Here is a 13,670-nt window from a genome sequence, read left to right as displayed (position 1 = left end):
GCTTGTTATTAATCCCTAAATGCATAACCTTACACTTCTCACTATTACATTTCATCCTATTGCTATCACTCCAATTTACAAGATCATCCAGATCTTCCTGTATGATATCCCGATCCTTTTCTGAATTGGCAATAGCTCCCAACTTTGAGTCATCCGCAAACTTTATTAGCACACTCCCACTTTTGGTGCCGAGGCCAGTAATAAAAAGATTAAATAAGATTGGTCCCAAAATTGATCCCCGAGAGTGGTTAGGGTCCACTGGGGCTGAGCTGGGGGTGGAGCCCCAGAGCCAGGGATGGGCCCCGCGCGGATCCCCAGTGTGTGGGGGACACCCCGGTATCATCCCCGGAGATGGCCAGGCCTTTCCCGCGCTACTGGGCCCAGCTCCTCATGCCTCGGTGGCGGCAGCCTGCCAATCCCCGGGGCCAGGCCGTGCTGCTGTCCCGCCTTGGAGAGGGCGAGGGGGCTGCCTGGCTGGGCGCTCTGCCTCGTCCCCTTCTAGGCTCTCCTGGGCCAGGCCCGTCCTCCCTCCGGGGCTGGGGGGCTGCGTGGCCCAAGGGCCTGGCGGGTCCAGCACGAGGCAGAAGCTGCTCCTCTGCGGGCCCCTCTGCCTACGGGGGCATCCCAGACCCTGGCGGGTTGCAAGCACCCTGGGCACAGCCAGCCCCGGAAGGGAAGCAGGGTGGAGGGGGGAAGGAGTCAAGGGAAAGCTGGGGGGAGGCATCAAGGAGAAGTGGGGGGAGCATCATGGTGAATCTGGGGGAGGAAACGTCAAGGGGATGCTGGTGGGAGGCGCTAAGAGGAAGCTGGGGGGGAGGCACTAAGGGGATGCTGGGGGGAGGTGCTAAGGGGAAGCGGGGAGGGGAGGAGGCTCTAAAGAGAAGCCGGGGGGGGGGGCGGTGCCCAGGAACTACGCACTCACGCGCCAGGGACCTGAGCCGCAGCACCGAGGGGCCTTGCTCCGAGCGCCGCGGGCTGGCGGGTTTGGTGAGCAGCCGCAGGAAAGAGGTTCCGAGCCACCGGGAACTGGGCTTCCCCGACCCCTCGCCGGCCTCCCTCCTGCCCACCCCACGGCCGTGTGGGGCAGCGTTGTCTGCCCATCCCCCCAGCTCACAGCCAAGCAATGGCAGAGCCAGCTGGGGGGAGGGACCCCACAGAGGGGAAGGCAGAGAGCAGGGCAAGGAGCTAATGGGAGACTAAGATCAATGGGGGGGGGCAGCGGGCGGCCGAGGGGGTGGGTGGCCGAGGGAGCAGGTATTGAACTGCCGAGGGGGGGCAGCGGCTGGCTGGGGGGCAGGCGGCCGAGGGGGCGGGTAGTCAGGGGTCGGGTGACCGAGGGGGCGCATGGCTGAGAGGTCTGGCAGCTGAGGGGGTGGGTGGCCAAGGGAGCGGGTGGCTGAGGGGCGGGTATCCGTGGGGGCGGGTGGCTGAGGGGGCGGATAGTCAAGGGTCAGGTGGCAAAGAGGGCGGGCGGCCGAGGGGCGGGTAGCTGAGGGTGTGGGCGGCCAAGGGGGCGGATGGCCAAGGGGCGGGCGGCCAAGGGGGTGGGTATTGAACCACCGAGGGGGGGCGGTGGCTGGCTGGGGGGCATGCAGCTGAGGGGGTGGGTGGCCGAGGGGTGGGTGGCCGAAGGGGCGGGTAGTCAAGGGTCGAGTGGCCAAGAGTGCGGGTGACCGAGGGGCGGGTAGCTGAGGGGGATGGCAGCCAAGGGGGAGGATGGCGGAGGGGCGGGCGGCCGAGGGGGTGCGTGTTGGACAGCCAAGGAGGGGTGGCGGCTGGCCGAGGGGGGGGGATAGCCGAGGGGAGGGCGCCTGAGTGGGCGGGCAGGCGAGGGGGCGGGCGGCTGGCCGAGGGGGCGGATAGCCGAGGGGAGGGCGCCTGAGTGGGCAGGCGTGCGTCTCCTGGCTCCATTCGCGCCGCGCCGATGAAGGGGCTACTCGCGCTGTGCCTGGGCTGGCTGGCCCTGGCCGTGGCGAGCCGATCGCCGCGGCAGCAGAAGGCGGTGGAGGTGGCGCTGGAGGATTTCCACAGCCGGAGCCAGGTGCGATGGGTGTACAAGGAGCAGGCGGTGGAGGAGGTCACTGAGGAGGTGAGTGTGCGCGCAGTGCGGTGCTGTGCGCTCAGCCGCTGCTGGGGGGGAGCCCCTCTCCAGAGCTGGGGAGCAGGGCACGGCTCCCCTCCCGCCGGAGCCCAGGCCTGGCCCCGCAGGGCTGCTCCCAGAGGGCTGGCGCCAGCCCCGGGGCTCACCGTGAGGCCAGGGCGGCAGGGCTGGGGTGCGGGCGCTGGGCCAGCCCTGTCCGAGGCCAGCGGGCACTGACCTGCCGGGCCGAGCTACACATTAACTGCGCCCGCGCAGGGCCAGGCGCTCTGACACCAACCCCCCCGGATTTCTCCCGGCCCCTCGGCCTCCTTTCCCCGATGCGGCCCAAGCCACGGGCGCCACGTTGTCTGGGAGCTGGCGGCCGGCCGCAGAGCGGGCTGAGGTGCCGGGGGTCGCTGGCTTGCAGGGGGTGCCCCTGTGACGGACCATGCTGAGTCTGGCCACAGCTGAGGGCGTCCGCTGAGGGTGAATTGCTCAAATCCGGGGCTCCTTACAGCCCCCAGACTGGTGACCTCTCCAAACAGGCCACAAACCAGTCCCACAGAGCACTTCAGCTGCCTGCCTGAAGCCTCACGAGCAAAACCCCTCCGACACCCCAGCAATATCCGTGCCCCAGATTGCCCCAGGCCTCATACATAGATGGGGGGTCCTAGCACCCAATCCCACCTACCCCGAACAAGTTCTGTCCGGTTCCAAGAAACCAGCCACAGATCCCTGGTCAATTTACCCTCTGGACCTTACCCACAAATCACACTGGGCCAATCCTTTAGAATCTATATCTAAAGATTTATTATTACAAGAAAGAAAAGCGTGAGAGTAAGGTTATTAAAGTACAGTACGTTACATGCACCGAATCTCCCAGTCCTCGATGCAGGCTCTAGCAGAGATGTTGCAGCTGCTGGTTTAAAAGTCCTTGTTGCACATCCTAACATCAGGATGGGTTCACAGGTCTTCCGGGCTCTTCGATCCCTGCAGTGCTGCCTCTGGGATGAAGTGCTGAGCTGAGAACAAGATGGAGTCCACCACATGGCCTCTTTATCCCTCCTTCCTGGTCTTTTCTTGGCTGCAGCAGGTCACCTGGCCAGCGGCCTATCCCTGTGTTCCCTGCTGGCAGCTCTCAGGTGTCCGCCCTCATTCTTTAGGTGTGTCCTTGGCCCATCGAGTGCCATTGTCCCACAGGGCCTCACTGATTAGCATGTCCATAGGCCCGGCCCTGCCCAATGCTCAACCACATGCAGGGAATATTCAGTCTCCACACAGATTACAGATTCCTAACTCCACACACAGACATTCTACAATCACATGACCAGCGCACACAGGATCAGCAGACAGTGAGCTTCTATTCAACACCCCACATGGCCCCTTCTATACCATTTCTGGGGCCAGCACCCCCACCTATGGGTGCAGCAGTGATCTGGCTGCTTCCCTCAAATTCAGTAACATGACAGCCCCTTGTAGGAGAGTCACGGCTGGTGTGCCCTGTGGTTGGTCCCTTGCTGGTTGGTGGGCTTGGGCCGTGGTGACCCCCACTGGTTACTGTCTCTACCACGGCCCAGCAGAGTAGCTGACCAGTTACCCCCCCAGGGAGAGAAACAAAGGAAGGGGGATGCAGCCCCTGGCTGGGGAGCAGAGCTGGAAGAGAGTTGGTGAGTTTATGTCTGGGGAGCAGGGGAGAAGGAGCTAGGGAGGGGGCTGGGATTGTAGGGCCCAGCCACCCCCCATCTCAAGGGGGGGCACCGAGGCCTCCTAGCCCCAGTTCCTGGAACCAGATGACATCTGTGCTGGGCTATATCCTGGAGAAGCAATAAACAACCTCTGTTCTACTGGCTGGGGGAGTCTCTTCGTGTCATTACGGGGGTGCAGGAGTCGGGGAAACCCCAATGCGCTGTCACAGCCCCCACCCTTCACCCCAGTTACAGCAACAGAAGACTCCACCAGCCAGTCGAACGGGGGGTTTATTGCTCCTGCGCCATGCAGCCCAGCCCGGGTTCGATGTGGGCATCGAAGTGAGGGGCCAGGCAGCCTCCGACCCTTGGGGTGGGGCCCACAGGCCCCCGAACCTCCAGAACTCGGCTTAGTCTCTTCTCTTCATGTTTCGCAGCCAAAAAAAGTGCCCAGCTCCCAGCCCTTCCCCCAGCCAGGGGCCGTCCCCCGTCCCTCCCTTTGTCTCCCCCTGGAAGATTCTTGTTCCCTGCCCAGGCTGGGACGGGGTGTCTGGGCCAATCCCCGTGTGGGGGAGTCCGTGGGAATCGCACAGCCCAGCGCAGGGGACCCGGGTACAGAGCAGACCCCCCCCCCCCATGGCCCAGTGAGTCCGTGGGAATCACACAGCCCAGCGCAGGGGACCCGGGCACAGAGCAGACCCCCCCCCCCCCCGGCCCAGTGAGTCCGTGGGAATCGCACAGCCCAGCGCAGGGGACCCGGGTACAGAGCAGACCCCCCCCCCCATGGCCCAGTGAGTCCGTGGGAATCGCACAGCCCAGCACAGGGGACCCGGGTACAGAGCAGACCCCCCCCCCCCCCATGGCCCAGTGAGTCCGTGGGAATCGCACAGCCCAGCGCAGGGGGACCCGGGTACAGAGCAGACCCCCCCCATGGCCCAGTGAGTCCGTGGGAATCGCACAGCCCAGCACAGGGGGACCCGGGTACAGAGCAGACCCCCCCCCCCCGGCCCAGTGAGTCCGTGGGAATCGCACAGCCCAGCGCAGGGGGACCCGGGTACAGAGCAGACCCCCCCCATGGCCCAGTGAGTCCGTGGGAATCGCACAGCCCAGCGCAGGGGACCCGGGTACAGAGCAGACCCCCCCATGGCCCAGTGAGTCCGTGGGAATCGCACAGCCCAGCGCAGGGGACCCGGGTACAGAGCAGACCCCCCCCCCACGGCCCAGTGAGTCCGTGGGAATCACACAGCCCAGCGCAGGGGACCCGGGTACAGAGCAGACCCCCCCCATGGCCCAGTGAGTCCGTGGGAATCGCACAGCCCAGCGCAGGGGACCCGGGTACAGAGCAGACCCCCCCCCCCATGGCCCAGTGAGTCCGTGGGAATCGCACAGCCCAGCGCAGGGGACCCAGGTACAGAGCAGACCCCCCCCCCCCCAGCCCAGTGAGTCCGTGGGAATCGCACAGCCCAGTGCAGGGGACCCGGGTACAGAGCAGACACCCCCCCCCCCCACATGGCCCAGTGAGTCCGTGGGAATCGCACAGCCCAGCGCAGGGGACCCGGGCACAGAGCAGACCCCCCCCACCCGGCCCAGTGAGTCCGTGGGAATCGCACAGCCCAGTGCAGGGGACCCGGGTACAGAGCAGACCCCCCCCCCCCCCGGCCCAGTGAGTCCGTGGGAATCGCACAGCCCAGCGCAGGGGACCCGGGTACAGAGCAGACCCCCCCCCCATGGCCCAGTGAGTCCGTGGGAATCGCACAGCCCAGCCCAGGGGGACCCGGGTACAGAGCAGACCCCCCCCCCCCGGCCCAGTGAGTCCGTGGGAATCGCACAGTCCAGCGCAGGGGACCCGGGTACAGAGCAGACCCCCCCCCCCATGGCCCAGTGAGTCCGTGGGAATCGCACAGCCCAGCGCAGGGGACCCGGGTACAGAGCAGACCCCCCCCATGGCCCAGTGAGTCCGTGGGAATCGCACAGCCCAGCGCAGGGGACCCGGGTACAGAGCAGACCCCCCCCCCCATGGCCCAGTGAGTCCGTGGGAATCGCACAGCCCAGCGCAGGGGACCCGGGCACAGAGCAGACCCCCCCCCCCCCCAGCCCAGTGAGTCCGTGGGAATCGCACAGCCCAGCGCAGGGGACCCGGGTACAGAGCAGACCCCCCCCCCCCCCGGCCCAGTGAGTCCGTGGGAATCGCACAGCCCAGCGCAGGGGGACCCGGGTACAGAGCAGACCCCGCCCCCCATGGCCCAGTGAGTCCGTGGGAATCGCACAGCCCAGCGCAGGGGGACCCGGGTACAGAGCAGACCCCCCCCCCCGGCCCAGTGAGTCCGTGGGAATCGCACAGCCCAGCGCAGGGGACCCGGGTACAGAGCAGACCCCCCCCCCCATGGCCCAGTGAGTCCGTGGGAATCGCACAGCCCAGCGCAGGGGACCCGGGTACAGAGCAGACCCCCCCCCCCCCAGCCCAGTGAGTCCGTGGGAATCGCACAGCCCAGCGCAGGGGACCCGGGTACAGAGCAGACCCCCCCCCCCCCCGGGCCAGTGAGTCCGTGGGAATCGCACAGCCCAGCGCAGGGGGACCCGGGTACAGAGCAGACCCCCCCCCCCCGGCCCAGTGAGTCCGTGGGAATCGCACAGCCCAGCGCAGGGGACCCGGGTACAGAGCAGACCCCCCCCCCGGCCCAGTGAGTCCGTGGGAATCGCACAGCCCAGCGCAGGGGGACCCGGGTACAGAGCAGACCCCCCCCCCCCCCATGGCCCAGTGAGTCCGTGGGAATCGCACAGCCCAGCGCAGGGGACCCGGGTACAGAGCAGACCCCCCCCCCCATGGCCCAGTGAGTCCGTGGGAATCGCACAGCCCAGCGCAGGGGACCCGGGTACAGAGCAGACCCCCCCCCCCATGGCCCAGTGAGTCCGTGGGAATCGCACAGCCCAGCGCAGGGGACCCGGGTACAGAGCAGACCCCCCCCCCCGGCCCAGTGAGTCCGTGGGAATCGCACAGCCCAGCGCAGGGGACCCGGGTACAGAGCAGACCCCCCCCATGGCCCAGTGAGTCCGTGGGAATCGCACAGCCCAGCGCAGGGGACCCGGGTACAGAGCAGACCCCCCCCCCCCCGGCCCAGTGAGTCCGTGGGAATCGCACAGCCCAGCGCAGGGGACCCGGGTACAGAGCAGACCCCCCCCCCCCCCCGGCCCAGTGAGTCCGTGGGAATCGCACAGCCCAGCGCAGGGGACCCGGGTACAGAGCAGACCCCCCCCCCATGGCCCAGTGAGTCCGTGGGAATCGCACAGCCCAGCGCAGGGGACCCGGGTACAGAGCAGACCCCCCCCCCCCCTCCGGCCCAGTGAGTCCGTGGGAATCGCACAGCCCAGCGCAGGGGACCCGGGTACAGAGCAGACCCCCCCCCCCCCCATGGCCCAGTGAGTCCGTGGGAATCGCACAGCCCAGCGCAGGGGACCCGGGTACAGAGCAGACCCCCCCCCCCATGGCCCAGTGAGTCCGTGGGAATCGCACAGCCCAGCGCAGGGGACCCGGGTACAGAGCAGACCCCCCCCCCCCAGCACAGGGCTCCCCCCTCAGGAATAGTGCCCCTGCCATGGTGTGGCCGAGCTCAGGGGCCAGCTGCCGACAGGGCCCCTCTCCGGTGGCAGCTGTTCCCTGTCCGGGCCCTCGGCCACACAGCTTCCCTGGAGTCATTACTAGCCCAGCCGTTAGCCCTTCCCGGCTGGGCAGCGTGGGGCTAGCCCGCCTCCCTGGCCTCAGGCCTCTCCCCGGCTCACCTGAGGACCCCTTTCCTGGCGGGGCGGGCGCAGCGCCAGCCCGAGGGGCCGGAGTCTCTTTCCCTGGATGGGTCGCGCTCGGCTCCTCACACAGGGGCTGGCAGGGCACGGTGCTGAGCCTGGTTCCTGTTGGTTGCAGGAGGACCCGGCGGGATACTTTGTGCGGCTGCGGCTCAGCCTCTCGCAGACTCAGTGTCCGAACCAGCCGGGGAGACGACAGGACTGCGCCATCAAACCCAAGGGGGTGAGTGAGGGCACAGCCGCCTCCCCCTCCCCAGTCGCACTCCCCTCCCCGGAACGGTGTGGGGGGCAGCCCCCCGCTCCTATGGGCACCAGGACGGGGGCAGGAGCGTGGCAGTGGCTGAGCGCGAGAGGGCTGGGCGTTGGCACAAGCATACGAGTGGATCCTGCCTCATGGGGGCTGGAGGCAGCGGCCCCGGGCCAGGCGTGGGGGACCCAGGGAGAGTCGCTGCGTTGCTCCGACCAGCGCTGGGGTCGGCGCCCTGCCCCACGGGCTGTGGGATCCACACCGGGGCTGGCAGGGCGGGGGCAGGCGTGCGCGAGGGGGATGCCCCGGGGCGGGGAGGGGCACAGGCAGCCTGACCCCCTGCCGGAGGGCGCCGCCTCAGCCCAGCCTGCCCGACGCGCCCCGTGTCCCTCTCCCCAGCGGAAGCAGAGCTGCCTGGTTTGCGTCAAGTTCGACTTCAGCAGCCTGGACCAGGTGCTGGATAAGCGCGTGCACTGCCGGCCGGAGCAGTTGAAGGCCGGCAAGGTGAGCAGGGCCCAGCCGGGTCGGCCCGGGGGGGAGTGGGGGTGGGGCAGGGCTGTTCAGTGCAGGGGGCTCGTGCACGCAGGGCGACAGACTCCCATGAGCCCGGTCGGTGCCCAGACACGCACGCAGAGACGCACACGCTTGTAGCCATGCAAAGGCTTCCAGCACACGAGTGCACAGACGCACACGCATGCCGCTGGGCAGAGCGTGCCAGCACGGACACACACACGCGTGTAGAGGCTCCCCCGGCACGGCAGCACAGACAGGCACACGGGTGCAGTTGCACAGAGGCCTCCCGGCAAGTGAGCGCAAACACAAGTGAGCGCACAAACACACACCGGCACGTGGGCTCCATGGCACATAGCCGTGCAGAGCACGAGCACACACACGCACACGCACACACGCACACGCACACACACACACACACACACACACACACACACACACAGCGCCATCCCCTCCCCCAGCACAGCTGCACACAGTCCTCCCCCCAGAGCCGTGGCCCCCCCGTGACAGGCACTTTGCCCCTGCAGGACGTGGAGCTGAAGGTGGAGGCGGCCTGCAGGGAGATGCAGGAGGCGGGAAAGGAGCCCTACTTACCCGGCCACAGATCCTTCACCTTCTCCAAAGAGCTGCCATCCTAGCCCGGTGTGCGCCCGCCGCAGCGTGGTACGGTCCTGGCGCCGGGCGGGGGCTGGGCTGCTCAGGAGTCCTGTCGTGGCCCCTTCCCCACTCTGGCACGATAAATACAGAAGTGGGGGCCAGCAAGTGAACCCCAAAACCTTCGCTACCAGGCTTTGGTATAAAACTTCCCCCAAACTCTTTAAACCCTAGATTGTTGGGATAGAACTTCCACTGCCACCACCCAAATATGCATGAAGGAATCGGGGAAATCTCCCCCCTAAAGTAAAAATCAGGGCCCACCATTAACCAATCCCACGTTAATAAAAAGAAGAGAAAGAAGTTTTCTTATCGCCACGACATTCCTGTGGCCGGCAGAATGACGAGAGGGGCCTGGAGACGTCCGTGGGCCTAGAACGCAGGTACAAGGACAAGCCAGAACATCTTTAAAACGTGCCCAGACAGCAGGTCCCAAACCCGACCCCTAACCGCTGAAACCTGATGGATTTCTCCGAGAGGGTTTAGCATTCCCCGAGGAGTAGCAGTGAATTCGAACGAAAGACGTGATTCGAATTAACGTTTCGGTGCCGTGTGTAGCCGCGCGCCAGGGAGGTCGGGCTAGTGACATTTCAAAATGGCGACCGGACGGGAACATGCAAATGAAGCCGGGATACTGAAATCTCGGGCTTCATTGCAGCTCCGGTTCCTGCTTTGCCTGCCTAGCGCGAGTTAACGGGCGGGTGTAGACAGACCCTCACAGAGAGACACGAGGGAAAAACCCAAATTCCTTTGCCCCATTTGCAGGTCCCACCTACATTCCTATTGGCCCCTCCACCTGGCGAGGTGCAGTTAACCCCTTAGTCCCCAGGCTGCTGGCCGACCCTCATCATCCTGACAAGTCCCTTAGGGGGCTCTGGGCTGGCCCCACCCTGCTCCCCCGGCTTCCTGCCCAGCCAATGCCTGTGGGGCCGACCCCACCGGGCGCTGCCCAGCTGAGGGGCCAAGCTGCACCCTGGCAGGAGGGGTCACCATTGGGGAGGACAGCCCCTGGGTGAAGGGGCGGAGGCCTGGGGGTCCGGGCAGGGCTGCAGAGACTCGGGCTCGGCCCAGGCAGCGGTGACCAAGGGTTACAGTCCGGCTGCTGCTCGCTGCCCACGTGCAGTGCGCTTGCTGGGCGGGGGGTCTGGGTCCCCCCCACACTGTGGCCCCCGGCAGCAGCCCCAGCAGGGGTCCAGAGCAGCCAGGCTGGGGCAGACCCACTGAAGCGCCAGCCCAGCCCTGCCAGTCCCGGGGGGCCCTTGCTCCCCCCCAGGCCACCTGGTGCTGTGAATGTGACCCACTGGGCTGCCTGGGCAGGGCGGGCACCTCCCCCCCCCTCCTCCTCCCCTCCCCGAGACAAGCCCCCCGGAGAGCGGCCCCCAGCGGTAACCCTAACCCCGCGCTGTCTCCTCTTCCCAGGCAGCGCCAGGGCCCCTCGCCCAGCGGAGACCCAGCGGCCCCGCCAGCCGGTCCAACAACCCCAGCACCGGGCCGGCCTGCCCCCCTGAATTACCCCCCTGGCACCGCTGCACCGGCTGTTCCTCCCAATAAAGGCAGAGCTACGCTGCGGAAGGGCTGGGCTGTCGTTCGCACAGGGGCTGCCCGGACAGCGGACGGTCGCTCGCTCGCTCCAGCCGGCGCCGGGGTATTTCTCGGGCCCCCACGCCAGCATCTGGCCCAGCTCCCGCCGCACCGGCTCGCCCCCAGGGCAGGGCAGGGCAGCCCATGAGCCTGACGCCCACTTTCCCCCTGCTGGGGCGCTGGGATTGGCCCCGCCTCACTCCGTGGGGTGGAGGGTTTAGAGCGAGAGGGGCTGATCACGGGGTGTGACACCCCCACCCACTTTTATGAGCCAGGCTCCAGCGAGCAGGCAGTTGCGGGTGACGGACCAGACCAGGCAGGCAGAGATCTGGGGACAGCAACAGGGCCCAGGGGGTGGCTCCCAGAACAGCTCAGGGTCCAGGGCGGAAGCCCCCCAAAATTCCCAGGCCCCCTTGTGGCAGCCTGGCCCAGCGGCGGGAGAAAAGGCTCCAGGCCCTGAAGCACAGGTGGGGGGCGCATAGTGGGGAGGAAGAGCAGCACACCAAGTAAGCAGGCCCCACGGCGCCATGGGGCTCATGCGCAGTCCGGGATGCTCCAGACTGGCGGGTGCTGCAAACCGCCGGAGCCCGACGAGCGCCACGCTGAGCCGCGCACCCGGAGGCTGGGGCTGGCGTTGTGGAGACCCCCCTGCCCAGCTGTGCCCAGGCCCTCGAGCAGGGCACAGACACACACAGCAGCAGCGGGTGCCAGAGCCAGCGTTTATTTCCATCCTTCCCTGCTGGAGAAACAGCGCGACCGGTTCCACCCGAGGGACAGCGCCCTCCAGCAGCTGGGCCCGGCCGCCGCTCTAGCCCGTTTGCCAGCAGCTGGGCCCGGCCGCCGCTCTAGCCTGTTTGCCAGCAGCTGGGCCCGGCCGCCGCTCTAGCCCGTTTGCCAGCGGCTGGGCCCGGCCGCCGCTCTAGCCCATTTGCCAGCAGCAGGGCCCGGACGCCGCTCTAGCCCATTTGCCAGCGGCTGGGCCCGGACGCCGCTCTAGCCCGTTTGCCAGCAGCTGGGCCCGGCCGCCGCTCTAGTCCGTTTGCCAGCAGCTGAACCCGGCCGCCGCTCTAGCCTGTTTGCCAGCAGCTGGGCCCGGCCGCCGCTCTAGCCCGTTTGCCAGCAGCTGGACCCGGCCGCCGCTCTAGCCCGTTTGCCAGCAGCTGGGCCCGGCCGCCGCTCTAGCCCGTTTGCCAGCAGCTGGGCCCGGCCGCCGCTCTAGCCCGTTTGCCAGCAGCTGGGCCCGGCTGCCGCTCTAGCCCATTTGCCAGCAGCTGGGCCCGGCCGCCGCTCTAGCCTGTTCGCCAGCAGCTGGGCCCGGCCACCGCTCTAGCCCGTTTGCCAGCAGCTGGGCCCGGCCGCCGCTCTAGCCTGTTTGTCAGCAGCTGGGCCCGGCCGCCGCTCTAGCTCGTTTGCCAGCAGCTGGGCCCGGCCGCCGCTCTAGCTCGTTTGTCAGCAGCTGGGCCCGGCCGCCGCTCTAGCCTGTTTGCCAGCAGGTGGGCCCGGCCGCCGGGAGGGATGGCCTGTGCTGACCACTCCCCCGGGGCACCTGGCACTGGCCGGGCAGACAGGACGCTGGCTGGATGTCGGGCGGACCCAGCCTGGCCGTGCTCGGGTTCTTGTGCACACTCGATGAGGAAATGCACCCGCAGCCCCGCGCCTGCCAATCCCCGCAGCCCTCACCTGACCTGGGCGGCTCGCCACACTCGGGCGCTGCCCCCGCGGCGCTGGCGGAGCAGGCTGCACCCGGCCTGGCTCGTGGCCCTCCTGCGGCCGGCACGGGCACGACCCTTCAGCGCTCTGCTGGGGAAAGGGAGCTCAAGGCCCCTCAGCCAGGCCAGGCCCCAGCCCAGGCTCCGGGACCCACCAAACAGCAGCAGGAGTGGGCACCGTGGCTTACACTGGGTGTGGCTCCGGGACCCTGTGCCTAGAGCTTCCCTGGGCACCTGGCGCCGCATTGCCTGCCCCGGGGAGCCGGCCCTGTGATTGCTCTGGCCAGCCCGGCTGCCCCAAACCAGGAGAGCTGCCCTGCGACCCCCCAGGCCCTGGCACAGAACAGGGCCTCACCCACCCCCACGCCAGCCTCTCCCCACCCGCCCCTGCCCCTCCCCCACCTCTTCGCACCCCCACCCCAGCCTGCCCCTACCCCAAACTCCACACCCCAACTCGGCACATGACCACCAGTCCGGCTTACGTCACGGCAGCGGTGCTTACGTCACCTGGTGACTCCACGCTGTGGCGGGGGCACGTCATTGCACATTGCTATGGCAACACCACCCGGTTGCCGAACTATGCGCTGCACCCACACCCCCGCGGCACCTGCCTGCCTCGCGGGATGACGTCCGTCAGAACACGGTGATGACACCACAGGCATGCACAGACGTGCTCGGCTCCCCTGCCTCCCGCTGTCCCCAAGACCTCATGGGAAAGACAGTTCCTGAAGGGCCATACTCTCGTGAGAACAGGGGGAGGGGAAACCCTCACGCACAGCACAGGGTGATGGGAGATGTAGTTCCAGGAAGGGCAGGCGCGATTTTCTGCGGAGCAGAGGAGCCTCGGCAGGAGCGGCCAGAGCACCACACCTGGAACCATAGAGACGTGCCAGAGAGCCCGTCCAGGGGCCATAGAGACTAGAGAGACATGCCAGAGAGCCCGTCCAGGGGCCATAGAGACCAGAGAGACGTACCAGAGAGCCCGTCCATGGACCATAGAGACTAGAGAGACGTACCAGAGAGCCCGTCCATGGACCATAGAGACTAGAGAGACGTACCAGAGAGCCCGTCCAGGGGCCATAGAGACTAGAGAGACGTACCAGAGAGCCTGTCCATGGGCCATAGAGACTAGAGAGACGTGCCAGAGAGCCCGTCCATGGGCCATAGAGACTAGAGAGACGTGTCAGAGAGCCCGTCCATGGACCATAGAGACTAGAGAGACGTACCAGAGAGCCCGTCCAGGGGCCATAGAGACTAGAGAGACGTACCAGAGAGCCTGTCCATGGGCCATAGAGACTAGAGAGATGTGCCAGAGAGCCTGTCCATGGGCCATAGAGACTAGAGAGACGTGTCAGAGAGCCCGTCCAGGGGCCACAGAGACTAGAGAGACGTGCCAGAGAGCCCGT

The 13,670-nt window shown here is 67.3% G+C and overlaps 1 protein-coding gene across 4 annotated transcripts; it reads left to right on the top strand.

Annotated features, from left to right (window-relative positions):
• Positions 1-1,876: 1,876 nt before the first annotated feature.
• LOC112546587 (retinoic acid receptor responder protein 2-like) lies at positions 1,877-10,541 on the top strand. Of its 4 annotated transcripts, none has more exons than XM_089775971.1 (5): positions 1,877-2,089; positions 7,682-7,786; positions 8,210-8,314; positions 8,848-8,962; positions 10,398-10,541. In XM_089775971.1, exons 1-4 carry the CDS (start codon positions 1,925-1,927, stop codon positions 8,956-8,958), a joined length of 486 nt encoding a protein of 161 aa, XP_089632097.1. In that variant the 5' UTR covers positions 1,877-1,924; the 3' UTR covers positions 8,959-8,962; positions 10,398-10,541. The 4 variants fall into 4 exon arrangements, with proteins under 4 accessions (XP_089632097.1, XP_089632098.1, XP_089632096.1 ...); XM_089775972.1 differs by having other exon boundaries at positions 10,394-10,541; XM_089775970.1 differs by having other exon boundaries at positions 8,848-8,983.
• The last annotated feature ends 3,129 nt before the right edge of the window (positions 10,542-13,670 follow it).

This window comes from Pelodiscus sinensis, chromosome 2 (assembly GCF_052426305.1).
Source record: "Pelodiscus sinensis isolate ZL-2025 chromosome 2, ASM5242630v1, whole genome shotgun sequence".
Classification (NCBI taxonomy): Eukaryota; Metazoa; Chordata; order Testudines; family Trionychidae; genus Pelodiscus; species Pelodiscus sinensis.
The sequence above is the reverse complement of the archived record's forward strand: the minus strand, read 5'-3'. Positions and strand labels throughout refer to the sequence as shown.